The sequence below is a fragment of the Herpailurus yagouaroundi genome, unplaced genomic scaffold, assembly GCF_014898765.1.
Source record: "Herpailurus yagouaroundi ecotype Mexico unplaced genomic scaffold, PumYag 194, whole genome shotgun sequence".
NCBI lineage: Eukaryota > Metazoa > Chordata > Mammalia > Carnivora > Felidae > Herpailurus > Herpailurus yagouaroundi.
Genome location: NW_024412425.1, coordinates 1,778,883 through 1,806,768, shown reverse-complemented (window position 1 = coordinate 1,806,768; position 27,886 = coordinate 1,778,883). Strand labels below are relative to the sequence as shown.

Sequence of the window (27,886 nt, the reverse complement as noted above, 5' to 3'; positions counted from 1 at the left end):
CCAGAAGGATGTCAGCAAGCGTCCCTGTCACTGTGGCTTTCCCTTTCCTCCTCTGAGATCTTGTCTTTTCTAGGAAACTTGAGGACTGTTTCTGGTTTCTCAGTTATGAGTCCTGGCTCATTCGCGGTCCTTTTACATGAGTGAGGCTCCCCCATTCTCCTTCTGCACCTCTGGCGTAGCATCTATCCCTCTGGCTCCACCACCATTTCTTCACCTTCAGTTCTCCCTTCTAAGTTCTTCCGTGACTATTTGTAATGTTCACAGCATTTTATTAATAAAGCAAGTGTTTTGGCTTCCCGTTGGCCTCATATTTACCCCTTACCAGTTTTGGGATTAGTCCATTTTTAAGCCTAAATATTCTCATCTGTTTAATGGGCATAATACAGGAGAGGATGAGGATTCAGTACAAGCCCACTGTGTACACAGGACCCGGCATATTGTAAGTCTTTGATCACTGGCAGCTACAGTTACTGGTTTTATTATCAAGTGTCTCTTCCTGTGGGTTGTCAGCCTCAAGTTGGGCTCTGCCCCTAGAACTGCCACAGTTTCATAAATAGAACCAGCTAGGGTGTGTCTGAGCTGGGCGCTAAGCCCCACTCCTCTGCCATTCTGATGTGGTGGGGATCCTGGCTGCCCTCCAAAGGCCTGAAGGAAGAGTGCTGAGTTACAGCTGGAGGGGGATGTGAGGAACAAACAGGGAACGGGGAAGGAAAATTTTCCCCTTAAACAGAGGTGTGATTCTGGTTCTGCCAGGGAGACTCCGGCTCACTCATATTCACCTTTTTTTTTTTTTTTTTTTTTTTTTTTTTAACCAAATTACCTTTAATGTCTCAGCTCAGATATCCCCTTCCTCGGGTAGTTTTCTTGACCTCCCCAAACTGGATCAGGTTACCTCTTTGGGTTCCTGTGGGCTCCACAGTCCTTTAGGCTTCCCCCATCCCAGCTCCAGTTACTCTCCTGTGCTTCCCTGATCACACACCTGACCCTCTGGGCTGTGGCTCTGTTGAAGCAGCAACAGGGGCTGAGAGCTGAGAGCCCCCTGAGGGCAACGTCTAGAACTTGAGGACAAGGTCTAGAACTGTCTTGGTCGCTGCTGTATTCCCAGCATCCCTCACCAAAGGGCCAGGCACAAAGTAGGCGCTGAGCAAAGATTTGAGCTAAGGCACCCCACTCTGTCCATGGGGGCACAGACGACGCCTGCCTCTGTGGTGTCCCTCATTATACAAGCGTCCCCTCCGGGTGGACGCAACCAGAGCACGACGTGGCGAATGGAGCAAGGACTGGATTTCAGTGTGTCCTCTTGTCCCCTCAACCACGAGCCTGGATGCAGTGCGCGATTTTGCCGCCCGGCGCGATGGCCCTGAGGAGTTGGGGAGCAACTTCTCGGTCTGCGAGAGGAAAAAAGTTAGGCTTTTCTCTAACATAGGGAGCCGCGACTCCTGGGCGGAAGAGAGGGAAGGAATGGAGGGAATGGAGGAACACCCCCCCCCCGCCCCCTCCGCCCCCTCCGCCCCCTCCGCCCTTCCCGTCCCGTTGGACTCCTGGGTTCGGGAACGCGCGGCTCCGCCCTCACACCTGGCGCTGGGGCGTGCCTCAGTTTACCGGAGGCGGGGCGTTCCTCCACCCCCGCCCCCCTCCTTTTCCCTCTTCCTCTTCGGGGCGCTAGCAGCCGCGCCTCGAGCACTGCCGGAACTGAAGCTGGGCTCCTGGCGGCCCGGAGGCGGGGGCCACGTCAGCGGGGCGGCGGGGGCCGTGCGAGCGCCGGTCGCGGCGGGCGCCATGCGGCGGGGCGCACTCCTGGCGGGCGCCCTGGCGGCCTACGCCGGGTACCTGGTGCTGGGCGCGCTGCTGGTGTCGTGGCTGGAGCGGCCGCACGAAGCTCTCCTCCGGGCCGAGCTGGAGACGCTGCGCGCGGAGCTGCTGCGGCGCAGCCCGTGTGTGGCCGCCCCCGCCCTGGACGCCTTCGTGGAGAGGGTGCTGGCGGCCGGACGGCTGGGACGCGCCGCTCTCGCCAACGCTTCGGGGCCCGCCAACAACTCCGACCCCGCCTGGGACTTTGCCTCCGCTCTCTTCTTCGCCAGCACGCTGGTCACCACCGTGGGTACGTGAGCGCCGCCCCACCTGGGGACCCGGGAGTCATCACGAAATACTCTTACCCCAGCGGATCACTCGCAGTCCGCTCTGGAACTAGAATCCCCTGGAATATATGGCCCCCCCCCCCCCCCCCAACGAGGATCCAGGACCCACACCGGTGGGATCCGCCTCCCTTGGGAAGCCCCCATCCAAGCCCTTCCTCCCAGCAGGAAACCTCCCCCGTCCCAGTTCCCTCCTGGACTAGGGCTGCCCTCAGAGTACCTTCCAGGGAGCATCTGGGACCCCATTCCTCTGCCGGAAACCCCTTGGAGCTCCATCCATCCAGTCCCCTCTGGGCCTAGGACTACTTTCAGAGACCTCTAGCGAAGACCCAAGACCTTCCACCTGAGACCCTCTCCCCCTCTGGACCCGGACCTCAACCACACAAGGACCTCTGCCCTTCTCTCTGGGCTCAGACCGCCATTCCCTCCAACACTATCTCCTGAGTCTCCAGATATGTCCTTCGGGGATGCCCCTTGGGAAATCCTACCCCAGGCCCCTCCTGACCCTGGTGCCCCAGCGAAGACCCTGAATCTCCAACCCTCTCAGGGCACCATCACGACAGACTTGACTTCCAGTACAGACCCCTCAACAAGGACCAGGGCCCCGGGTCGGTGATTTCCAACCCCTCTGGACCTAGACCAGTCCCCAGCAAGGGCCCCCATCCTCCTCCAGACCAAGGACCACCCTCATCCTCATATTCCCCATACTCCCTAGCAGGCAGCCCTGACTGCAGACACAGGACCCCTCCCTCTTGACATCTCCCCTGTACTGGGAGCCTCCAAGGCAGGGTTTTCCTCCCAGAAGGGCCACCCCCATTCCCTCTGTACCTGGGACTTCCAATTCAGCAGCTCCCAACTGTGGATGTATGAGAGGGACCCGTCATGGTGGGAGCTAGAGCACCTCTAGGAAGGGCCGGTGACCTTCCAACCAGAAGCTGGTCAGCCAGGACTTCCACCTCTCCAGTCCCAGAACCAGCTCCAGCAAAACTTCTAGCACTTTCCAAACTAGAGACTCTCCATAGGAGCCTCTTTGAACACCAGAACCCCTAGATGAGACTCTCACCACTCTCTGGACCCTCGTACCCCTCAGTAAGAGCCCCAGAGCCACCTGGACCTTCTCCCAAGGACCCCAGCGCCCTCTGCACACACTGTCTTTGAGAGCCGCATCCTGCTTCACACACCCCCCTCCACAGGAGGCCAGCTGAGGGACTGTGCTCTCCGTACCTGCTACCCCTGTCCTGAGACTCCCCTGCCCACCCTGGATCGCCTAAGAATGGGAATCTTCTGGAGATCTGACACCCCTCCGGTCTTCTCCAGACCCACAGATGGGACCCCCATCTCCACCCCAACACTGCCCCAGCCTGCTTTGCGCCTGAAATTCTCCCTTCTATCAAGGATGCTCCAGGACCTCAGCACCCTGGAACCTTCCCCAATATCCACTCATGACCATTACTGCTTTCCACCCTTCACACTCTCCTCCAGGACCTGGGACACCCGTCCCCTCCCATCATCCCTTTAGCACTGTCTACCTGCATCAGGTCCCCTCAAGCATCCTTGGGCTCAGAAGCCCCCTTGCCTGACGACTCCTGTCCTGGTCCCATTTGTGATTCACAAGATGTCCCCACTGGTGCCTGTCCCCTCCTTCCTCTGAACTCAGGATGCCAGCCCAAAATAGGATCCATTTCAAACCAGGGCACCGGGACTCCCCAGATCCCCTTCTCAGAACACCACCGCCCCCCCTGCCTCCACCAGATGGAACCGACCTCCTCCCCCCAGCCCTACCCTGAAAGTCCCTTCTTGCTTCGTGGCCAGACCTGGGAAATTCCTTTGTTGTCAGGTTCTGCGGGTCCTCCCCACTGCCCTTACCTAGCCCCCAAACTTCCTCTTTGTCTCTGCAGGGGATTTGGACTGGGGGAGGAGACTGCGACAGGCCCAGACTCTTAACTCCCCTTCCTGCCAGAAGTAGCAGGTGGCCTAACCTTTGGTGCCACCCATTGTGTGGTGCCCATTGTGTGGACCAGCAAGCCAGGACCACAGACAGCAGAGCCAGGATGCTTCTCCCAGACTCTCTTCTACCAAGCTGGCCGGGCCGGCCCGACCTGCTTCTGGGCTTCACTGGTCACATCAGTGTCTCCCTTTGCCTCCTCCCAGATCCTGGCTTCTGACAAGTCGCCCCAGGCAGGACAGGTGCAGAAGCCAAACTCAAGGCAGGCACATGCTGGCTTCGGTTCCCACTCAGCTGCTGCTCCTCTGGGCCTCAGTGTCCCCCCTCATCTCTTGAATGGAGATCATCGATCACACTCCCCATCTCACAGTAGTAGTGAAACCCATGGAGTACTTAGCACACACGGGCTTTAACTAGGTCAGTGCAGCAGCCTTGTGGGGCAGGTGCCATTTGCGGCAGTAGAAACTGCAGTAGAAACTTTTTCAGCAGTAGAAACTGAAGCCCAGAGGGGTTGGATGATTTGCCCAAGACCACACAGCTAGGAAGGCGTAGAGAGATGTGAACTGAGGCCATGAGGCCTCAGAGCCCCATGCTTTTAACCGGTACACCATGCTAGGTTTCATAGGCTTGCGTGAAGAAGGGTAATATTCCTGTGTATTGTGAAAGAAGAGTTTATTCTTTTTTTTTTTTAAGTTTATTTATTTATTTATTTTGAGAGAGAGCACGAGTGGTGGAGGGGCAGAGAGAGAGGGGTCAGAGGATCAGAAGCAGGCTCCGTGCTGACAGCAGAGAGCCCCGTGTGGGGCTTGAACTCAGGAACCATGAGATCATGACCTGAGCTGAAGGCAGATGCTTAACCTTAATTGACTGAGCCTCCCAGGTGCCCCCAAAAGTTTATTCTGATACTTGTTAAAAATGGTAAGTTACTGGGGCCCCTGGATGGCTCGGTCGGTTAAGTGTCCAACTCTTGATTTCGTCTCAGGTCATGATCACAGCTCAGGTCATGATCTCACGGTTTGTGAGATCAAGCCCCATGTCGGGCTCCACACTGAGCAGAACTTGCTTGGGATTCTCTGTCTCCCCCTCTCTCTCTGCCCCTCCCCCACTTGCTGTCTCTCAAAAATAAACAAACATTTTTAAAAAATGGTAAGTTATTGCAATAGGGGAGTGAGACTGACCTCAATTCTGAATATAGCAAAAACAGCTGGAGATTTAGAGCCAAGAGTGGAGTGAGGGGTCAGTGGATAGAAAAGTTACCAAGAGGCGACACAAGGGGAGGGGGATTCTTAGTAAACTGGTTTAGAATCCCTGCCAGAACCGGGCCTAGTCAAGAAGAGAGCTCAGAGGAACCTGGCTGCCGTTTGGTCAAGGAGGGAGTCCTTGCGCTGCTGGTAATACCTGAGGTTTACTGAGCCTTGGCTATCATTGTCATTGCTGGTGAAGCCAGGAGGCCTGGATTCATCTAGAGAGGTAGAAACCACAGCGTCTCTGGTTTTGCCTTAGGCCAGCATCTTTGGAGGAAGACCTGGGGCCTGGAATCCATCCAGGCAGCCTTGCTGCGGTTGAGGCCAGGCCGGGGTGGAAGAGTCAGCCCACCCGGAACTGGGAACTGGGAACGGGAGAGAGGAAGTGAGTGTTACAGTCATGCTAACTCTTTCCGTGCCCTTGCTAAGTGCTATGCCCAGTTCCAGCCTGGAAGGATTATTGCAACTGTGCTTGAGGAAAGGGATTGTTTTGAGCCCATTTTGCGGTACTCAGAGCAAACTGAAGCTCTGAGGGAAGAAACTCCTTGGCCAAGGTCACACAGGGAATAAATGGCAAAGCACTGAGTTGGACTCTGCTCTGTGAGGTAGTCAGTTTGAGGCTCACAGCCTCCGTTCTATGCTAACTCCATGATGTCCATGATGTTTATAAGGTTTTTGTGTCATTAGCAAACCTGTCATTTCAGCTGGGCCACTGGAGTTTCTCCATTCAAATCCTTGTAATTAATGAAGGTTGGAGCCATATGTGAGGTGACAAACCTCACATAACAGTTGCTTAAAAAGATGAATGTTTGTTTCTGGCTCATATTCAAGGTTGTCGGTCCAAGACCGGAACAGTGCTGCATCATTAGAGACCCTTGTGCTCCTCTGTGTAGTTTCCATTCACAAGGTCACCTCATGGTCCAAGATGGCTGCTCAACCCCAGCCTTCATGTCTATGTTCCAGGCAACAGGAGGAGGGAGGAAAGAAAGGGGATAGGCATTCTCCGCTTTTAAAGGACACTTGTTTTTAAGTTTATTTATTTTGAGTGAGAGAGAGAGAAAGGAGGGGTAAAGAGAGAAGGAGAGAGAGAATCCCAAGCAGGCTCTGCACTGTCAGTGAAGTGCCCGACGTAGGGCTCGAACTCACCGACCACAAGATCACGACCTGAGCCGGAATTAAGAGTCAGACGTTTAACCGATTGAGCCACCCAGGCACTTGAGGACACTTTCTAGAAGTTGCTTGCTTCTCTCGTGTATAACTCATCGACCAGAAATTATTACAGAGTCATGCCGAGCTGCACAGGGGGGATGTCTTTATCCTAGGTGCCCATGTGTCCAGCAAGACCCAGAGGATTCTTTTTTACCACAATTTTTTAAAATGGTGGTAAAACATACATAACAAAATGTACCGTCTTAGCTGTTTTTACGTGGACAGTTCGGTGGTATTCAGTACATTCATATTGTCATACAACCGTCACCACTATTCATCTCCAGAACCCTTTTCATCTTGCAGATCTCAAACTTACAGGGCACCTGGCTGGCTCAGTCCGTAGAGCATGGGACTCTGGTTCTTGGGGTCACGAGGTCAAGCCCCACGTTGGGCTTACTCAAAACCCCCCCCACACACACACATACTGAAACGATACCAGTCAAACAATTATCTCCCCATTCCCTGCTCTCCCCAGCCTCTGGCAACCACCATTCTAATCTTTCTGTTTCTATGAATTTGCCTACTTTAAGCACCTCCGACAAGTGGAACCCTATAGTATTTGTCTCTTTGTGATTAGCTTGTTTAACTTATAATGTCCTCAAGGTTCATTCGTGTTGTAGTATGTGTCAGAATGTGCTTACTTAAAAACGTTTTCTTAAATGTTTATTTATTTTTGAGAGAGAGCTTGCATGCGCATGAGCGGGGCAAGGGGCAGAGGGAAAGGGGGACACGGAACTCTACACTGTCAGTGCAGAGCCCGATGCAGGGCTGGAACCCATGAAATGTGAGATCAAGACCTGAGCCGAAACCAAGACTCAGATGCTTAACCCACTGAGCCACCCAGGCACCCCTCAGTTCTTTTGAGTATATCAAAACCAGGGACCTTTTTGTATGGAAGACAGGCGCAGATGAATGTCTGCTCCTGTGTGGGGTGTTTCCACATTTTCATTGATCACAGGGTTGAATCTGTGGTCTTTGGGGCGAGACGTTTTACTGTCAACATAAACCAGGGCCCTTACCACCCCAGTCACACTTCTGACCCTTTGGTTTGATTTTTTTGTAAAATGAAAAGAGATTTTATTTGAAAAAAAAAATTTTTTTAACATTTATTTATTTTTGAGAGACAGGGAGAGCGTGAACAGGGGAGAGGCAGAGAGAGGGAGACACAGAATCGGAAGCAGGCTCCAGGCTCTGAGCTGTCAGCGCGGAGCTGGGTGTGGGGCTCAAACTCACAGACCACGAGATCGTGACCTGAGCTGAAGTCAGACGCTTAACCAGCTGAGCTACCCAGACACCCCAAATAAAAAGAGATTTTAAATTATACATTGCCAAAGTAAGCCAGTATCTCCAACACCTGAATTCCCCTTTATCATCTTTCTGGGTTTTTTGATTTTTTTTTTTATAATTTTTTAAAATGTTTTTTTATTTTTGAGAGAGAGAGAGAACAAGTTGGGGAGGGGCAGAGAGAGATGGGGACACAGGATCTGAAGCAGGCTCCACGCTGTCAGCACTGGGCCTGATGTGGGATTTGAACTCTCGAACTGTCAGATCATGACCTGTGTGGAAGTCGGAGGCTCAACTGACTGAGCCACCCAGGTGCCCCCATCTTTCTGTTTGCAGCACTCACACCCACGCTAACCTTCCTGTGTTCCCGCAGTCCTCTGGTGACCCAGTGGGACTTGGCACACCTATTTTAGAGAAAGAGATACTAAGGCTCTGAGCCAAACTAGAGCCTGTACCCTTCATTCATTATTTTGACTATTGATCAAGTGCCCACTATGTGCCAGGTACCAGGGCTATGGCGGGGAACAAAAGAGGCAGAAGCCCCTGCCCTCTTGGAGCTGCACCCTAGTGGGGAGACACTAAGCAAATAAGGAAACCACATAGTATGTCAGAAGGTTGAAGTGCCATGAACACAAACCAAAAATAACAACAGTTAGGGAAGAAGGTATAACAGTTCAGGTAAGGTGGTGAGGGAGGGGAGGCCTCACTGAAAAAGCTGACATTTGAGCAAAGACCTGAAGGAAGGAGAGGGAACCAGCCCTGGGGGAAGAGCTTTCCACGGGGAAGGAACAGTCAGTGCAAAGGCCCTGAGGTGGGAGCCGTGCTGCCTCGTTAGATCGTGCGGGGTCTTGTGGGTCATGATGTCCTTTTACTTGAGTGGGATGGAGCCAAAGGGGGGCTCTAAGTGTGGGAGGATCATGACCTCACTCAGGTGTTCATCGGGTCCCTCTGGCTGTGTGTGGGGAACAGACTCCTGGCAAAGGTCAGGGGAGAAGGGAGACCAGGGAGAAGGCTGCTGATTAGACAGGCCCAAGGTGGGGCCATGGGACTGAGGTGCGGTAAAGCGAGTGGGTTCAGGATCTATATGAAGTTTAAGACAACAGGACTCACTGACAGGTGGAATATGGATGTGAGTGAGAGAGTCAAGGACACGAGGCTCACGGTCTGAGCAGTGGAGGGTTGGATGTGCCGTTGATGAAGTTTTAGGGTGATGGGAGAGGGGGTTGGAGCTGATGGCCAAAAAAGAATTCTTGAAGACATCTTTGGTACAAAAAGGTGATTTCATTAAAGTACAGGGACAGGACTCATGGGCAGTTAGGCTAACTGGTTATATACCATGGACTTGGGGGAGGTAAAGTCAAAAGAGAAATTTCCAAAGAGACTTTCATATGCTAAGGAAGACTCACCGCTTACTGGAGGCCTAGCTATAGTCAAGCTAAGGTTGTTTTTCCCTCCAGTAAAGCATTAACATTAAGACAGTAGGGAGTTCCTGAACTTTAGGCCATTGATGCGATTGCCTCTTTCTCATAAACTGTTGGAGACTCTTCCCAGTTTAACCATTTGATTTTTGTCCTTTCCTGTTTTGGGGTAGCCTGGAGCATCCAAGGAATATCACACATACCCCCCCTAGCGGCAGGGGGGGAGGGCAGGTAGGCTAGCTTGTACTCGGCCCTCGGCCTGCCCTGTGTTCCCTCATCACCATCACTTGAGATGAGAGACTGTGGGAGGGGCAGTTTCCAGGGTGAGATTAAGCGTCGCTTTAGGGTGGCCGCGGACTCCCAAACGGAGGTGCCAGGCGAACAGAAAGCTTTCCCCTTGCTCCCGCAGGCTACGGGTACACAACGCCGCTGACCGATGCGGGCAAGGCCTTTTCCATTGCCTTTGCGCTCCTGGGCGTGCCGGCCACCATGCTGCTGCTGACGTCCTCGGCCCAGCGCCTGTCGCTGCTTCTGACCCACGCACCCCTCCTCCGGCTGACCACGCGTTGGGGCTGGGACCTCCGGCAGGTGGCCTGCTGGCACCTGGTGGTCCTGCTGGGAGTCGTAGTGACCACCTGCTTCCTGGTGCCGGCTGCCATCTTCGCGCACCTCGAGGAGGGCTGGAGCTTCCTGGACGCCTTCTACTTCTGCTTCATCTCTCTGTCCACCATCGGCCTGGGTGACTACGTGCCCGGAGAGGCCCCCGGCCAGCCCCACCGGGCCCTTTACAAGGTGCTGGTCACAGGTGAGTAGAGCGGCCGGCCGGGGACCAAGCGTGGGGCACGGCCTTGTCCCGGAGGGTCGCGGGGGGCCCGGCCCTGTCCCGGGGGTCTGAGTTCCCCCGCCGCCCCTCCGCCGTCTCCGCAGCCTACCTCTTCCTGGGCCTGGTCGCCATGATGCTAGTGCTGCAGACTTTCCGCTACGTGTCCGACCTTCACGGCTTCACGGAGCTCATCCTGTTGCCCAGTCCTTGTCCCGCCAGCCCCGGCGAGGATGACGACGATCGGGTGGACATCGTGGACCCGCAGCCGGAGTCGCAGCAGCAGCTGGCCGCCGGCTCCCACGCCGACTACGCCTCCATCCCCAGGTAGCCGAGGCCGGGAGGACCTGGCCCGTGGCTGAGGGGGGCCACGTGACTGGCGCTGCCGTCCTGGACCGTCCGCGAGTGCGTGCCCGAGCTCTCGAGGCACTGCCACCGGCCGTCCGTCCTTTGTTTGACGTGTCCCTGTCCCAGGTTCCACCGCCACCGCCTCGTTCTCCCCCCCCTGCCCCATCTCTCACTCCCCACACCCTGGGCTCTCTGGCTTCCCTCTCACTCTCCTTGTGTCTCATTCTTTTACTGACTCCACCTGCCCCTCCTAGCAGGCTCTGGGCTCAGACCTCATTTCGGGCACTCGACTGGTCACTACACTGTGGGCAAGCGGCTGCCCTTGTCTGAGCGCGGATGTCCTCGTCTAGTCAAATGGAAACGATACGTCCACTCATCCCCAACCCCCTCCCATGAGCAGGCCCCAGGCTGAGCGGTGCTAGGGACACTGCAGTGGTTGAGATGGCCCCGGGCCCTCCTCTCACGGGTTCCTAGTCCAGCGAGGTAGACAGACCTGTCCCCACACAGTGACGACCCAGAATAGGCAGGACTGCGGTGGGGGAGGCAGGGTGGCCGGCAGTGCGTTCGAGAAGGCCCGGGCAGAGCGGGCAGGGCTGAGGTGGATGGAGGAAGCACGGGGACTCTACCCGATCCAGCCCGCAGGGTCAGGGAGATCTTTCTAGAAGAAGGGTTAACAACTCGGCCCTGAAATCTGAGGAGTAGTCAGGGGAAGAAGGTGGACCTTGTTTTATCTCAAGTGTCCCTCAGGAGCAAGACCCATGTGGCGAGCGCAGGGGTCGGGCCTGGGCCATAGAGCCCTCCTCAGCAGCCTGGCAGGCAGGAAGCTGAGACAGGATCCGAATGGCACGGACGCCCCCGGAACAGCTGTTCCCGTTTCCCGGGCACTGACTGCGTGAGTACCCTGGGCCCTGGAGCCAGCCTGCTTGGGCTCAGACCCCAACTCAGCTGTGTCGTGCCGCTGTCCTCGGGCAGTCACTTCCCCTCTGTGATTCTCAGTTTTCCTCATCTGTAAAATGGCAATGATCGCAGTAGTTACTCCGAAGATGACTTCACAGAGGCTGCCGTGTTATGCTGGGACGCTTTCTTTGGCCAGGTTCTGTTCAGGGTTCTTTACACACGAGGAAGATGATGTCATCATCCTTTTCCACAGATAAGGACACTGAGGCACTGGGCGTGGAGGTCCCTTGTCTTAGACACAGAGCTGGGAGGGGACTGATTTTCTGTATACTGCCCCCAGATTTGCCTCCTTCCAAGATGGTACATCAGTCATAGTTCTTGGCGCCACAGGCCCTTCTACTCAACTGTTACCTCTACCAAGCCCCGTGGAGGTTACAGAGGGGATAGGGCGTTTGAGCTGGACCTTGATAGCACTCAGTAAGAGAGGACACTTGGAGGCATTCCAGGCAGAAGGAACCATGTGTGTCTAGAGGGAGGAAAGCATGTCAGATATCAGCTTCTGGCAAGTGGTTTACTCCAACTGGACTATGGGGTGAACGGGGGAAGGAGAGGAGGAGCGGTGGACCTGCCTGCATCTTAAGTATCCTTAAATGACCAGCTTGGGAACTTGGCGTCTTTCTCGAGGCTACTAGAGAGCCATGGAAGGATGTTGAGCAGGAGAGGGCTATGGTTAGGTTTGGGCTTTAGCTGCTATGTGGAGGTGGACCAGAAGGGGAAGACTGGGGCCGGGTGCACAGGGGAGGCTGGGACAGGAAGGGAGCGGGAGATGACGGGGCTGGGCAGGGCTGAGGAAGGGGGGAGACGGGCAGTGGAGGTCATGCTCGGGAGGCCAAGTGGACAGGCCTTGTGTGGGCCTTACAGACTTGGGAGGGACAAGGCCAGGCAAAGGCCCCAGGATGGTTACCTGCCCCTGAGATGGGAACGTGGGAGAAGACAACAGGTTTGAGGGGAGACACTGAGGCTTGCTTAGAACATGGTGGGTGTGAGGAGCTAAAGGGACATCCAGAGGAAGGCATCAGAAGGTCGCAGGAACCTCTGGGCAGAGCCTCAGGGTGTGGTTGAGGCTGGAGACAGATGGGGGAACCGAGGCCCCGAGTGTAGGTGTGGCAGCCATGGGTGGGAGGAAGAGAGAAGACCCACCTTGAGAAGTCAGCCTTTGGGTATTTATATATTCATGTCAATAAGGAAACGCTTCGGATGAGCACTGGGCATTATATGGAAGTGATGCATCACGAAATTCTACTCCTGAAACTAAATTACACTATATGTTAACTAACTAGAATTTAAATAAAAACTTGAAACATTAAAAAAAAAAAAAAAAGTGAGAGCTTTGGGCTGCAGATAACAAGATCCTGACCAGCACTGGCTGAAACAATGAGATGATTTCTATTGCCCATCACCAGAGTTGGGGAGAGCTCTGGGCAAGAGACAATCCACAGCTCCAGGAGGGTCTTGGGGCCTTAGGTTCCCAATCTCCTTGTTCAGCAGCCCTCAGCTGAAGACTTGGCTCCACTTGGGCTCTTCTCATGGCCCCAAAGTGACCGCCACAGGTCTGGGCATCACAACCAGACACAATAACTTTTAGTGCAAGAAGAGGGGGGCATCTCTCCCATATTGTCCGTTTGGAAGCAAGGAAATCTTTTTCTAAGTGCATCTCCCCAAAGACTTCCTCCTCTATCTCATTGGTTAAAATTAGCTCACATGCCCATTCTGAACCAATCATTGGCCAGAGTGATGGAACCACCATGATTAACTTGGATGCCTCAGGATTCCCCTGCCACCTGAAACTGAGGCTGGGGCTGAGATTTTGGTCTGGAGGCTGGTGAATGTGGGAACAACACTGGGCTTCTTCTTCTTCTTTTTTGTTGTTGTTTATTTTTGAGAGAGAGAGAGAGCAGAACATGAGCGGGGATGGGGGGCAGAGAGAGGGGGACACAGAATCTGAAGCAGGCTCCAGGCTCTAGGCTCCGAGCTGTCAGCACAGAGCCCAACCCAGGGCTCAAATTCACGAATTGTGAGATCATGACTTGAGCCAAAGTCGGACGCTTAACCCACTGAGCCACCCAGGCGCCCCGCACTGGGCTTCTATTAGAAAGGCAGAAGGGGGAGAATGGACAGATGTTGATTAACTGGCAGTCAGGGTCATCATGTACAATTGGGCAGGTTGGGAACGACATAAGGGATGTCCGGATGGCAGAGTGGAAACAAACAGGGGCTGAAGTTCAAGGCTGAAGATGACAGAAAGGGGCTTCTTTTTCTAGTTAACATGAAGGCCCCATATGGCAAGCAGTGACCCTTTTTTCCCTTAATGTTTGTTTATTTTTGAAAGAGAGGGCATGAGTTGGGGAGGGGCAGAGAGAGAGGGGGACGGAGGATCTGGGGCGCGGGATGGGGGGGGAGGAGGGGCGGGGACAGCGCAGGCTCTGCACTGACAGCAGAGAGCCCAATAAGGGGCTCGAGAGATCATGACCTGAGCTGAAGTCAGATGCTCAACCGACTGAGCCACCCAGGCACCCCAGCAGTGACCTTTCAACTGGTGTCCTCACACAAGAGAGAGGAGCTTACAAAGGAGACAGAAAAAGGAGACCCATAGAGGAGTAGGAAAACCAGGAGGGTAGGGAGAATCCATAAGAGATGAGAGAAATTTAAGGAGAATTCACCATTGTCCAATTATGCTAAAAAGTTACACAAGATTGTTTTGATAACAGTGATAGAAAACCCATAGGATTTACTATGTGCAGGGTGCTGTTCTAAGCTCTTGATACATAATTTATTTAACCTTCTCAGCAACTCTATTAGGTACATTTTCTACATGTGACAGTGGAGGAAAGGAGGCCCAGAGAGGTTAAATAGCCTGCCCAAGGTCACACAGAAAGTGCAAGACTGGGATCTGAGCAAAGTTTTGGTTGGTCACCTTGTCCCCCAGGAGCACAGAAAACATCTGCTGTCTAGCTCTTTGCCTGCTTCCTGGCTCCTCGTGGTCCACCTTGCTGCTAAAGTCAGCAGCTGGCTGGGGAAGGCAGTCACTTCTCACCTTGCAGGAGGTGCCTGTGTGATCTGCTTCTGCTCCTCACTGCTTCTCCTTCCAGATTCCTCTAGAACAAGAAACCAGGCCCTGTTCAATCCAACACCCAGGGTGGGTGGGGGGGGGGAAGCGTAGGCTAAAAATTCGAAAGGTACAAAAGACTGTACAGTGGAAAGTCAGTCTTTCTCCTACACCCAGGCTGTGTTGACCGATTTCTCAGGCCTTCTGGGCAAATAGCAGCAGTATTCATGTGTGTGCATGTGTGTGTCATTTATTTTTTCCTTCACTCTGTTCAGGTGGTATCTAGTATGATAAGGTGGTTATAATTGCAGACTTTACAGGCAGAGTCCCTGGGTATAAGTCTTAACTCTGTCACTCTCAAGCTCTGTGACTTTGGGCAAGTGATTTCACCTCCTTGTGCCTGAGTTTGCTAATCTGTAAAATGGGATGATAACAGCACCTACCTCATGGACTTCTTAGAGAGTTAAGCAACTTAATATCTGTAAATCTCTCAGACTAGTGTCTGGTGCTCAATAAATTGTTGACTAATGATTACTGCCTTCATCTCTGCACCTTAATTTTTTACATTATATAAGTCATATATATCTATATCTATCTATCTATATCTTTTATATACTTTTTAAAGTTTATTTATTTTGAGAGAGAGAGAGTGAGCAGCAGAGGGGCAGAGAGAAAGGGGGACAGAGGATCCAAAGCAGGCTCTGTGCTGACAGCAGCGAGCCTGATGTGGGGCTCGAACTCATGAACTGGGAGATCATGACCTGAGCCGAAGTTGGACGCTTATCCAACTGAGTCACCCAGGCACCCTTATATACTTTTTCTAGCACTAGTCTCATTTCTGCACCTTGCTTTTATCACCAACCCAGTAAACCCATCAACCCAGTAGGAGATCCTTCCTGAGACATACGAGTAGGTCTCACATCCTTTTTCTATGTCTGCAGTGCCTCCTCTAGGACACACATCCCATAAATTACCTTAACATCTCACTAATGGACATGTGGGTGTTTGCCAATCTTTTGCTGACATAAATGATGCTGGTCTAACAGAGGAACCTCCCTCTGGTAGGGCTGCATTCCTGAGTGGGGTGTGGGGAGGGGTGCCCTCTGCACCGAAGCCTCTGTGACTCTGTTCATGAGTGTAGAAGGGCTCAGGTACATAGCCTGTGAGTTTCTTCCCTCAGATGAATTCACTCGTCTGTGGCCTGTGGGGCTGGGGCAGTGGGGATAGACTTCCATCAGCTGTCCTTTACATAGAACATCTGTTCTGTGCTGTGTTGGACAGAGTTGGGAACAACAGTGATGGAGAAAACCCTAGGTCTTGCCCTCATGGAAACCGTGATTCATTGGGAAGCAGTCATGGCCTAGTGTGGTCAGGGGAGGGATGGGGACTGGTCATATATTACAGACAAGACGCCAGAGAAGGGAAGTGGTCAGCCAGTGACAAAGTATGGAGTAGTGTTCCAGAGGGTGCTACTGCGGGGAACACAGTCTGGAGGAGAGAGAGCAGGCTGATCAAGGATATTCAAGTCCCTCCGTAAGACTAGCGGTAGAGGGCACAGGTCTATAGGGAGAACAGAGATAAGCTGGATGGGAAGAAGAAAAGGGATGAGATCACGCAGCGCTCTGGAAACCAACTGGATTATTTTCCTGAGGTCCTGGGGAGACGCGAAAGGCTTAGAGAACTATTTCTCAAGGTGTGGTCCTCAGACCATCAGTATCAGCATCACCTGAAAACTTGCCAGAAATACCAATTCTCGAGCCTCACCTGAGACCTACTGAATCAAACTCTGGGGGGTGAAGCCCAACAACCTGTTGTGTGTGTGTGTTTGTTTGTTTGTTTTTCCCAACATGTTTTTTGGGTTTTTTTAAAAATCTTTTTAACCTTTATTTATTTTTGAGACAGAGAGAGACAGAGCATGAATGGGGGAGGGTCAGAGAGAGGGAGATACAGAATCTGAAACAGGCTCCAGGCTCCGAGCTGTCAGCACAGAGCCCGACGCGGGGCTCGAACTCACGGACCGCGAGATCATGACCTGAGCCGAAGTCGGACGCTTAACCGACTGAGCCATCCAGGCTCCCCCCAACAACATGTTTTAACAAGCTCTTCCAGCGAGTCTAATGCACACTAAAGTTTGAAAATCATAGATTTAGGGTAAAGTCAGCTTTGCAGTTCATCAAAAAGTCATGGTCTGAGTCCTTAACTGTTAGGCATCAGAATACAAATGAAAATTGTTAATCTACTGAATTTATCTGCCAGGCACTCTCCAATGTTATCTTCCAGACTGCCCACAACTCCATGAGATGGTTGCTTGCGTCCGTGTTTTGTAGAGGAGGAGGGTGTTAAGCCGCAGTCGGATTCATTCCCACAAGGAAATCAAACGTGTTTTTAGGAGAATATTTTATACAAAAGCCCGATTGCGCAGAGGACGGGTAAGGGCTACCAGAACAACCAGTGGGAGCTCCCTGAGGACCTACCTATCACAAACTCTTGTCTCTAGCACCCTCAGCCCCCCAGGCCTCGTGCACCAGGGTATTGAGCCCAGCTCTCACCGCGCCACCAAGTCGCAGGCGCCGGTTGGGACAAGCGTTACCGTGGAGACAGGCGCGTGGGGCAGGCAGGTCTCGGGAGAGGCGGAAGTAGGTTGTGGAAGTGTGGGCGGCCATTTTGAAACCGGGCAAGAGGGGCGGGACTGGAGCGGCCTAGTGACGGTTGACCGGTTTTAACTAAGTGACTGGTACCGCGGGGCGGTGAGAAGAGGGAGGTGCCTGGGGCCACCCCAGGGAGGGATGCGGGGGGCGGGGGGCGGAGAGAAGGGGAGGGAGGGGGGAGGCGAGAAGGAGAGAGGCAAAGCAAGGGGAGGGGAGTCCAGGGACCGAGCATCGGAGGGGAGGGGAGGGGCGGAGAAAGGGCGGGGCGACGAGCAGGGAAAGGCTAAGCCCAGAAGCGGAGAGATGAGTAGGGGCGAAGCTGCAAGAGGCGGGGCGTAGAGCCGGTCGCTGTCCAGGGCATGGAAAAGTGTCGTGAAAAGAGAGAGTGGGGTGAAAAGGTGTCGCGTCTCGGGGGGAAGGTGAGGATAGAGAAAGGGCTGACCGACAAGGTAGCGCCGGGGTGGAAGGAGAAAAAGGTGCAGGGCGAGGAGAAGGCGCGGGGCGAAGGGAAGGCCAGTGGCGAGAAGAGATCCCAAGGCAAAGAGAGGGTCTCTAAGGGGGATGGGCGTGGCTTTAGGAGGGGGCGGGGCGAGGGGCAGGATCGAGAAGAACAGCTCTCCAAGGACCAGGGGAAAGGGCGGGTCGATAAGGAACGGGTCGAAGAGCTAGGATGGGTCGAGGAACAGGGGCGCAACAAGGCGGGGAAGCAGAGGGAGGAGCAAACTCCAGGAGAGAAAAAGGGGCGGGGACAGGGAAAGGGGCGGGGCGTGGGGAAGGTCTGGGCCGAGGATCCGGAGAAGGGAGAGGCTAGATACAGGACTCGGTACCAGGGTAGGGCCCGGGCCAGGAGAAAGGGGAGATGCGAAGAGATGTGGGGGGGCGGGGCAAAAAGTGGGGGCGAAACCAGGTGCAAGTGCAAGTGCAGGTGCACGACCAGAGGGAGCAGCAGGACTGGAGAAAGTAGGTGGGGCACAGACAAAGTCAGAAACAGTAACCGAGACCCGGTGAAGAGTAGGGGCCAGATGCAGAGCGGAGGCGGAGCAAAGAACAACTACAGGGCGAGGTTAAGGGGTGAAGCGAGGAGGCGAGGCGAAACCAGGAGCAGGGGCGTGTCCAGGAGCAACAGTAGAGGAGGGACCTGGACTAATAGTAGAGGTGGGATCCAGAATAGGAGCAGATACAGCACCTTGGTCAGGGGCGAAGTCTGGAGTAGAAGCGGAGCAGGAAGCAAGTGCAGGGGCGGGGCCAGAAGCAAGATCAGGGGCGGAGCCAGAAGTAAGAGCAGGGGCGGGGCCAGAAGCAAGAGCAGGGGAGGGGCCAGGAGCAAGAGCACGGGTGGGACCAGGAGAAAGAGCAGGGGTGGGACCAGGAGAAAGAGCAGGGGTGGGGCCAGAAGTCTGAGCAGAGGTGGGGCCAGGAGCAAGCGCCAGGGGAAGCTCAGGAGCGTGGTAGCATCTCAGAAGACGGCTTTCCGGCGCAGTCTTGCTGGCGGGTGTTGACCCCCCCCATTCTCCAGGTTCGAGCCACGTTGCGCGCTGCCCCGCGATGTACCCTGCTGGCCCCGCGTGGCCGAAACTCCGAGTCCTCCGGGCCATGTGGGCACTACTGGCGGTGCTATTGGCACCGGGGAGGCTGTGGGCGAAGGAAGATATCCAGGAGTGTATCTGGCACGTTGTTCTGATCAAGTTCGAGGCGGTAGGCGAGGAAGGCAGGAGCGACCGCTTTTTTGATCTAGAGCCCCTGGAGACGCTGGACAGTGTGTTCAGCCTGCTGGTGGATGCACCCACCGACCAGAACGAGGTGAGGGGACTGGGGTCAGGTGAATGGGAGAGGTCATGGATCCGCACCCCACTGGGCTCTGGACATTTGCCCAACCTCTTCTTGCAGAAATACCTGGGCTTCCCATACTACCTAAAGATCAACTACTCCTGCGGTGGAGAGGTGAGTGCAGCAGAGGTGAACTCATTTTGTGTGGGCTCAGTTTCCCCAATCTGTAACATTTTAATAGTGGTGGCACCACCAGACCCTGGGGACCCTAAGGATTCAAGAAGATTCCCAGTATCCCACAAGACACATAGTAGGTGCTCAAGTAAGCTTGGTTTTTTTTGCCATTAAAAAAATCGAGATGTAACTCACATAAATTCAACAGTTAAAGTGTGCAATTTAGTAGTTTTTAGCATATTAACAAAGTTGTGCAACCGTTACCATTATCTAATTCCAGAACACATTCATCACCCTAAAAAGAAACCCTGTACCCCTTTCCTCCAGCTTCTGGAGACCACTAATCTCCTTTCTGTTCCTATGAACTTACTTATTCTGGACATTAAATGTGAACGGAGTTGTACAATAGGCAGCCTTTTGTATCTGGCTTCTTTCACTCGCATGTTTTCAAGTCTCATCCATGCTGTAGCATATATCAGTATTTCCTTTCTATGGCTGAGTAATATTTCATTGTAAGGATGTGCTACATTTTGTTTATCCATTAATCAATAGATATCTGTGTTATCTATCTTTTTGGCAATTATGAATAATGCTGTTATAAAGATGTGTGGTACAAGTTTTTGTGTGGACATATGTTTTCAGTTCTCTTGCTGGGTCAAATGTTAACTGTTTCACTTCTGAGGAACTGCCTGATTGTTTTCCAAAGCCCCTGCACCATTTTACATTCCCATCAGCAACGTATGAAGGTTCTAGTCTCTCTAAATCTTCACCAACACTTGTTCATCTTTCGGTTATAGCCAAAAGATGTGGGTGTGAGGGGGTATCTCATTGCGGTTTTGATTTGCTTTTCCCTCATAACTACTGATGTTGAACATCTTTTCCTATGCTCACTGGCCACTTCTCTATCTTCTTTGGAGAAATATCTATTCCAATTCGGTGCCAACCTGGGTTATTTGTCTTTTTATTGTCGCATCGTAAACTTCCTCTATGTATTGTGGATACTAGTTCCTTATCAGATGTATGATTTGTAAACATTTTGTCACATTGTGTGGGTTGCCTTTTTACTTTCTTGATGGTGTCCTTTAAAGAACAAAGGCTTTATGTTTATTGAGATAGAATTCACATACCATAAGATGGCACCAAAGTTTTTGACCTTGATGAAGTCCCATTTATCAGTATTTTCTTTTGTTGTTTGTGCTTTTGGTGCTGTCTAAGGCTATGCCTAGGTCATGAAGATTTACTCACGTGTTCTAAGAGTCTTTTCATTTTAGCTCTTACATTTAAGTCTCTGACCCATTTTGTGTTACTTTTTGTGTATGGTGTGAGGTAGGGGTCCAGCTTTTGCATGAATATCCAGTTATCCCACTACCATATGTATAAATGAATTGTCTTGGCACCCTTGTCAGAAGTCACTTGACCATAACTGTAAAGGTTTACTTCTGGGTATAATTCTGTTCCATTGCTCTGTATGCCTGTCCATATACCAGTATCACATAGTCTTGATTACTGTAGGTTTGTAGTAAGTTTTCAGATCAGGAGGTTTGAGTCCTCCAACTTTGTTGTTCTTTTCCAAGATTGTTTTGGCCCAAGTAAGCTTTTTGTGGACAGTGGAGGGTTGTGGCCTAGAAGCGAAGTTTTGGTGGCAGCAGGCCGGGGTTTGAATCTGCCATTGACTTAACATTTCCTTGGAGGAAGTGTAGCATGATAGTTAATACTGTGGGCTCCAGAGCTGGGCTGCCCGTGTTCAAATCCCAGCTCTGCGACCTAATAACTGTGTGATCTCTGGCAAATTACTTACTTCTCTGTACCAAAGTTCCCTCGTCCTTAACAAGGATGCAATAATGATCATACCCACTCGACAAAATGATTAAATATGTGACAGCCACTGAGCGCAGTGCCTGGTTCATAGAAAGGGCTCCGTGAATGCTAGCAACAAGTTTGTAGAGTGTGACCCTGGGCAGACAGTTTTACTCCACGAATCTTCTCTCCTTATCTGTAAAAGTGTGATAATAATACTTTTCTCTGGCCATTCAACACCTTCAATGAGTCAGATTCTTTTTTTTTTTTTTAAACAACATGGGGGATATAATGATTAACAACATGGCTAGATTTTTCTTATGGATTCAGGCTACCAGGGAAGCGATCGGCAAATAAATACATAAGATAATTTCTGGAGAGTCATCAGGGTGAAGAAGAAAATAAAATGTCCTATGTTAGAAAGGAGGGTGTTACGGGGTGGTTGGAGAAGGTCTCTGAAGAGGCTTGAACAGAGACCTGAGTGATGAAAAGGATGACCATGCGGAGACTTGGGGGAAATATCCCAGGTCAGGGGAATGGCTAGTGCGATGGCCCCAAAGAAGGACAGAGGCTGCTGTGTGTGAGGAGTCATGAGTGAGGGGACAGTGGGAGGAGGTGGGGCAGGGAGGTGATGAGGGCCTCGTGAATCACAGGGAGGGCTCGGCTTCCACTCTGAGTGAGATGGAGCCCGTGAGGAGGTTCTGAGCAAAGGAGGGCCCGATGGGACTCCGGCGTTCCCAGGCTCCCTCCTGCTATGTGGGGGTGGGTGGGCAGGGCAGGGGCAGGGAGACAGTGAGGAGGCTGACTCAGGGTCTAGGCAGGAGTTGAGGGTGGACAGGACCAGGGTCACTGCCGACAGGAGATCCCTGCCTCACCAGCACCTGCTACCCTGTGGTTGAAAAACTCGGAGATAGGGCCAGGACAGGTACCGTTGGCAGGGTTGACAGGGGCCTGGCCGAGGCATTCCTCGGGATAAAGGGCTGTGCAAAGGCGGCTGGACCCATTAAGTCTCTCTCCCTGGTCTCATAGGCCACCCCCTGCCCACAGCGTCTTGAATGCACCTTTTTCTTGGGGCTGCCTCCAAGCCTTTGTTCATGCTGTTCCACACACCTGGCACACCCTTCTCCTTCTGTCCTTTCTTCTGCACCCTAAGCCCTGACTGCCTTTCTCCACCCAGCGAGGGCCCTGGCATTTCCAAGAGCTGGCCCTGACTGTCTCCTTCCCCTCCTACCCGCCCCCCCCCCCCATTCCTTTCTGTGTAACTGCCCCATCCCCCCTCACCCACAGGCCCCGGCCGCCAAACCTGGCTATCCTCTGACTGGTGGGGATGGCAGAGTCGGATTTCTACAGGGGGGCTAAAGCCTCAAGGGTGGGACTGGGACCCCTGGAGTGAGGGAGGCTCATTCCCACTTTCTCATTTGTGCACATCCCATGCCACCACTCTCTGAGTGTTTCCTACATCCATGTCCTGCCTGAGGATGATGGCCCTGGCCTCACCTCCTCCAGGAACACCTACTGACTCCCTTCACAGCCCCTGGCCCCTCTGCCTGTCTCCTAGCCTGGTCTGTCACCTCCCCAGCACACGGCCTACACCTTGTTCTCCGACCTTCCCATGGTGGAGACTGTTCTCCCACCCAGTCCGAGAAGATGGGCTGCTAAAGGTGGGCTCAAGGCAGGGGTACCCAGAACCTCTCTTAAAGACACATTTGCGGGGCCACCTTGCCCTCAGTCCTCCGAGGCCCAGGTCCGCAAAGGCCACCTGACAGGGCTGAAGCCCTTGGTGCTGGTGACCTTCCAGTCCCCGGTCAACTTCCATCGCTGGAAGATAGAGCAGCTACAGATCCAGATGGAGGGAGCCCCCTTCCGCAGCAAAGGTGAGCCTGGAGGGCACCCGGAGGGGCCGTGGCCTGGCAAGGCTGTGGGGAGCTTGCTGGGGGCCTCAGCAGGAGGCTGATGTCATCAGAGGGGCCCGTGGCCTGGCGGGAGCATGGAGGTTTTAAGGGGCCACGGTGGGGTCTGTCACCTGGAGCAGGGACACGAGGAGTTACAGGGAGATCCCAGTGGTCTGCGGCCTTGGTGGGGGGCCACTGGGAGGCCCGGCAGCCTCAGTGCCCACTTCCTACCAGCAGAGCAGTGCAACGCAGAGGAAGTGTGTGCCATGAGCTGGTACACGCCCATGCCCATCAAGAACGGCAGTGTGGTCATGTACGTGGATGTCAGCAGCAATGGCCTGGGGCCCTTCATTCAAAATAAAAGGTGCCCTTTCCCGAGTCCAGGGCAGCGGGTAGACTCTGGGAGGGTCCTCCTAATCTCCAGATCCCCGAAGAAGCCAGGAGGAGACCAAAGGGAGGGAGCAGGGTAGGGAGGTGGTTGTGAGCTATGGCAGGAGCCCCTGAAACTGGAACCCTCACCTGTGCCCTGCCCCACCCCTGCTGCCAGGTTTCACGTGAACATCAACGGCTTCTTGCAGAAACAGCAAGATAACACGCTCCAATTCACTGTGGGAAACGAGGTGAGGGGCCCAGGTGGTAGAGAAACGTGGTAGAAAACGTGGGTTAAAGACAGTAGGCCAGGGCCCCAATTACTTCCCACACAAGCGGGAGACCCCACTTACAGAGTGCTCACTCTATGCCCGGCCCCCGGTGGAGTGCTCCACTAAATACGCAATCACCTTCGGTCTTCGCAATGACTCCGGGAGGGAAGGTACTCTCACAAACCCATTTTCAAGAGGAGAAAACTGAGGCCCCAAAGGGATGGAGCCATTTGCCCACAGTCTGTCAACACATGGAAGGAGACTTGAAACTGTGTCTGCCTGTCTCCTGCACCCATAGTCTTTTTATTTTTATTTTTTTTAACGTTTATTTTTGAGAGTGACAGAGTGTGAATGGGGTTGGGGGGAAGCAGAGAGAGAGGGAGACACAGAATCTGAAGCAGGCTCCAGGCTCTGAGCTGTCAGCAGCGAGTTGGATGCGCGGCTTGAACTCACACGCTGGGAGATCATGACCTGAGCAGAAGTCTGACTCTTAACCAACTGAACTACCCAGGCGCCCCTCCTGCATCCAGAGTCTTGATCATGGTGCATCCATCCATTCATTCATTCAGCAGTTCATTTGGTGAACACACAGACCCAGATAGAGCTGAAATTCTAGGGGGAGAGACAGACACCATATAGCAAACACGCAATCAAGTAAATTCCAGAGTAGATGAGAAGGTGGTAAGTGCTCTGGAGAGCGTTCAGAGGCAAGGGGATTAGGTCTGTGCAGGAAAGGATCGCACGGTTAATGGAATGGTCAAGAAAGGCACAACTGAGAAGGTGGACATTTGAGTAAAGTTTCGGAGGAAGAGAGGAAAGAAGCACGTAGATAGTTGGGGGAGAGCATTTCATGTACACGGAACAGCCAGAGCAAAGGTGAGCATGTGCCCGGGGAGCCTGAGAAGCAGTGAGGAGGCCCACGTGGCTGGGAGAGAGCGAGCCAGGGGGAGAGCGGTGGTGGATGGCGTCAGGGAGGTGACAGGGACAAATCGCATGGGGCCTCATGGGTCAGGTGAGGACTTTGGCTTTTACCCTAAATGAGATGGAGCCATGGAGGGTAGGCGGAGTGTTGAGCAGCCCTCCCGCCCCCCGCCCCCCTCCCCCGGCAGATCTTCAATCTGATACCCCGGTACTTCATCAATGTCCCGTCGAGGCCCCTGTGGCACACCGTGGACCAGACACCCGTGCTCATCCTGGGTGGCATTCCCGATGAGAAGTCCGTCCTGCTGACTGACACCAGCTTCACGGACTTCTTTCTCGTGGAGGTGAGTGGTGGAGGGAAGGCGCTGGGCTGGGGCTTCTTGAAGGTGCTGGGCCTCAGCCCTTCCAGAGTGGGCCCCGGAGCTGTGGAAAGAGTCCCTGAAGCCATAGCAGCTCCCACGAGAGGCAGAGAGCGTGAAGGGAAGACACAAGCCTCTGCCGCCAGACCCTCTGGCTCCAGATCCTGGCTCGGCTCCCCGCTGGCTGTGTGACCCTGGGCCAAGTGATCTCACGTACCCAAGCATCATGCCCTCTAGGTCCATCCATGTTGTCACAAGTGGCAAGGTCTCATCTTTTTATGGCTGCGTGATATTTCACGCACATATGCCTGTGTGTGTGTGTGTGTGTGTGTGTGTGTACCACGTCTTCCTTATCTGTTCATCTATGAACGGACCCAGACTTCTTCCATATCTTGGCTATAGTAAATAATGCTACAATGAAACATAGGGTGTGTATATTTTTTCAAGTTAGTGGTTTCATTTTCTCTGGGTAAACAGTAGGCAAATTACTGGATCATAGGCTAGTTCTATGTTTCATTTTTGGGGGGCCCTCCGTACTGTCTTCCACAGTGGCCGCACCCTTGTGGTTTTGATTGGCATTTTCCCAATGGCGAGCGATGGTGAGCACCTTCTCATGTGTCTGGCCGTTGTGTGTCGTCTAAAAACATCTTTTGAGAGTCGGTTTGTTGTTGGTGTGTTGTTGGTTTGTTTGAAGCAAGTGTTTGAACCAACACACTGCATTTGGTTAAGGCTCTGGTACTCTTCTCACCGGTACGCCTGCATCCCGCTCCACCCGCTTCCCCTCACCGACCGCCTTCTTTTCAAGCAGTGAAAGCACCAGGGCTTTCATCCTATGGGATCTGGCCGCTGGCTTCTTCATGGAGTGGATGCACTTGCTCCTCTGGCCCCTGTGTGGCTCAGGCTGCCGTAAATAACAACACCGCAGACCGTGGGGCTTAAGCAAGAACTTACATTCTCACCGTTCCGGAGGCTTGGAAGTCCAAGATCAAGGTGCCAGGAGAGGCCTCTCCCCGGCTGGCAGCAAGTGCTTATATGGCCTTCTCTCTGTGCGCACGAGAGCAACCAGAGAGATCTCTGGTGTCTCTCCCTCTTCTCATGAGGAGACCAGTCCCAGAGGATTAGGAGCCCACCCTCGTGACCTCAGGGAACCTTAACTATCTCCTTCATGGCGGGGTTAGAAATTGGGAGTGGGGACGCAATTCGGTCCATAACGCCCCATATAGTTTCCGCCCGGAAACTGGTGTGGGGCTCTAGAAGCGTGATGGATTTTAGTTCAGCCTTTTAGGCAACAACGCTCCACTGGTGGCGCTTTCCCACCGTTAGTGAGCATCGCCAGTGCTAGCGATTGGTCAGTGAGCTCAGATAGCGTCAGCCCGACAGCCAGCCGTGTTCAAGGTAAAATAGGGTTGTTTCACATGTGCCCCCGAGCCAAGCATGCGATCTTTGGGATCCACATAGGTGCAACCCCGACCGTGACCTGGGGGACTGAGGTTGTTTTGCACCGTTGAGTATGTTGTGCACTGCCAAACTCTGGGGAGAACACAGAGTCCCAATTGGCTCTGACCTGGGTCACCTGCTTGTCAGGTCACCCTTGTCAGGGAAGCGCGGCCACAAGGTACTACTTGACGGTGAGCAGGGAGGGAGCCCTGGGGGCAGGTGTCTGTGTCCATCCCAGGCAGTTTTCAGAGCAGCTGTGTCCCCTGAAGGCAGGCCGTGGGGGGGTGGGGGCAGCCGAGGCAGGCCTGCTCACCGCTGACTCTGACTCCCCTCTCCCACAGTTGAACATTGACAGTTGCTGGGTAGGCTCCTTCTACTGCCCTCAGGCCAGTTTCACTGCCACCATCTATGACGCCATCGCCACCGAGAGCACTCTCTTCATTCGGCAGAACCAGCTCGTCTACTACTTTACGGGCACCTATGTCACCCTCCACGAGAGCAACCAAGGCAGTGGTGAGGGGGTCCCTGGCATCTCAGGAAAGGGGTCCTGCCTGTGGGAGTCCCAGGGGGGGCGCCTCAGGGAACCCATCCACTGGATGCCCCCGGGACTGGAATTGCCGTGGGTGGGGAGGGGGGCGTTGGAAGGACTTTCCAAGGTCCTTAATGGTCACCACCCACCCTATATGGCTTTTTCCTACCCTCTATATGCTAGTGTGAGGCTTTCCTCTGGACCTGTGAGTGAGCAGAGGGTAGAGGGAGGTGTGAGAGGGAAAGAAGGGAGCAGAGAGAGAGAGAGAGAGACATGTGCGTGCACACTCACACACACACACACACACACACACACACACACACACACACAGTGTCAGAAAGGCAGAGAAAGACATGCCAAGAGAGATGCATAGCAAAAGAGAAGTTGGGGAGGTGCCTGGGTGGCTCAGTCAATTAAATGTCTCACTTCAGCTCAGGTCATTATCTCACGGTTCATGAGTTCGAGTCCCTCGTTGGGCTCTCTGCTGTCAGCACAGAGTCCACTTGAGGTCCTCTGTCTCCCTCTCTCTCTGCCCTTACCCCGCTTGTGCTCTCTCTTTGTCTCTCTCTCAAAATAAATAAATAAACTTAAAAGGTGAAAAGAAATTTGGGGGATGGGAGAGAGGCCGGGAGGGTCAGAAAGGCAGAGAGAAAGTAGGACGGGCAATTGCAGAGGAAAAGCCTGAAGGAGACTGATCACGAGGAAAAACAGAGACTTTTGATTCAGCCTTATCTTTTATTTATTTATTTTTAACATTGATTTGTTTTTTGAGAGAGAGAAGAGAGACAGAGTGCGAGCGGGGGAGGGGCAGAGAGAGAGGGGGACACAGAATCCGAGCACAGCCTTATCTTTTAAATGATACCCAACCTTTCTAGTTCTTCTCAGCTTTCCCCCCTAAGTGAGGGATGTCACTTTATAGGGTTACAGAAACTCGTATTATAACCTGCATTTCATTAGTTAAGGCCCGTTCCCAACAGCTTCATTTTTCTCCCTCTCTCACTTAGGACATTGACAGTAGGACGAACCAAATTAAAATGGACTTAAGTCAAAGAAAGGGGTGCTGGGGCTGCTGGGTGGCTCAGTCCGTTATATGTCTGACTTTATCTCAGCTCAGGTCTTGATCTCACAGTTGTGAGTTCAAGCCCTGTGTTGTGCTCCCTGGTGGGCATGAAGCCTACTGAAAGAAAGAAAGAAAGAAAGAAAGAAAGAAAGAAAGAAAGAAAGAAAGAAAGAAAGAAAGAAAGAAAGAAGAAGGAAGGAAGAAAGAAAGGAAGGAAGGAAGGAAGGAAGGAAGGAAGGAAGGAAGGAAGGAAGG

The 27,886-nt window shown here is 53.2% G+C and overlaps 2 protein-coding genes across 3 annotated transcripts in view; both read left to right on the top strand.

The window, feature by feature from the left end:
- Window positions 1-1,521: 1,521 nt before the first annotated feature.
- KCNK6 (potassium two pore domain channel subfamily K member 6) lies at window positions 1,522-10,648 on the top strand. The gene is made up of 3 exons (XM_040445981.1): window positions 1,522-2,101; window positions 9,645-10,040; window positions 10,163-10,648. The coding sequence occupies exons 1-3, from the start codon at window positions 1,780-1,782 to the stop codon at window positions 10,384-10,386; spliced, it is 942 nt and encodes a 313-aa protein (XP_040301915.1). The 5' UTR covers window positions 1,522-1,779; the 3' UTR covers window positions 10,387-10,648.
- Window positions 10,649-16,432: 5,784 nt separating this feature from the next.
- CATSPERG (catsper channel auxiliary subunit gamma) overlaps window positions 16,433-27,886 on the top strand; it is a 26,185-nt gene continuing 14,731 nt past the window's right edge. The window contains exons 1-8 of one of the 2 annotated variants that reach the window (XM_040445980.1): window positions 16,433-17,140; window positions 18,571-18,854; window positions 18,942-18,995; window positions 22,522-22,666; window positions 22,919-23,048; window positions 23,232-23,304; window positions 24,435-24,590; window positions 26,384-26,555. In XM_040445980.1, the coding sequence (XP_040301914.1) occupies window positions 18,600-18,854; window positions 18,942-18,995; window positions 22,522-22,666; window positions 22,919-23,048; window positions 23,232-23,304; window positions 24,435-24,590; window positions 26,384-26,555 (985 nt within the window). In that variant the 5' untranslated portion in view covers window positions 16,433-17,140; window positions 18,571-18,599. Of the gene's footprint in view, window positions 17,141-17,272; window positions 17,886-18,570; window positions 18,855-18,941; window positions 18,996-22,521; window positions 22,667-22,918; window positions 23,049-23,231; window positions 23,305-24,434; window positions 24,591-26,383; window positions 26,556-27,886 lie in introns of those variants that run through there. The other variant, XM_040445978.1, reaches the window with a different exon arrangement.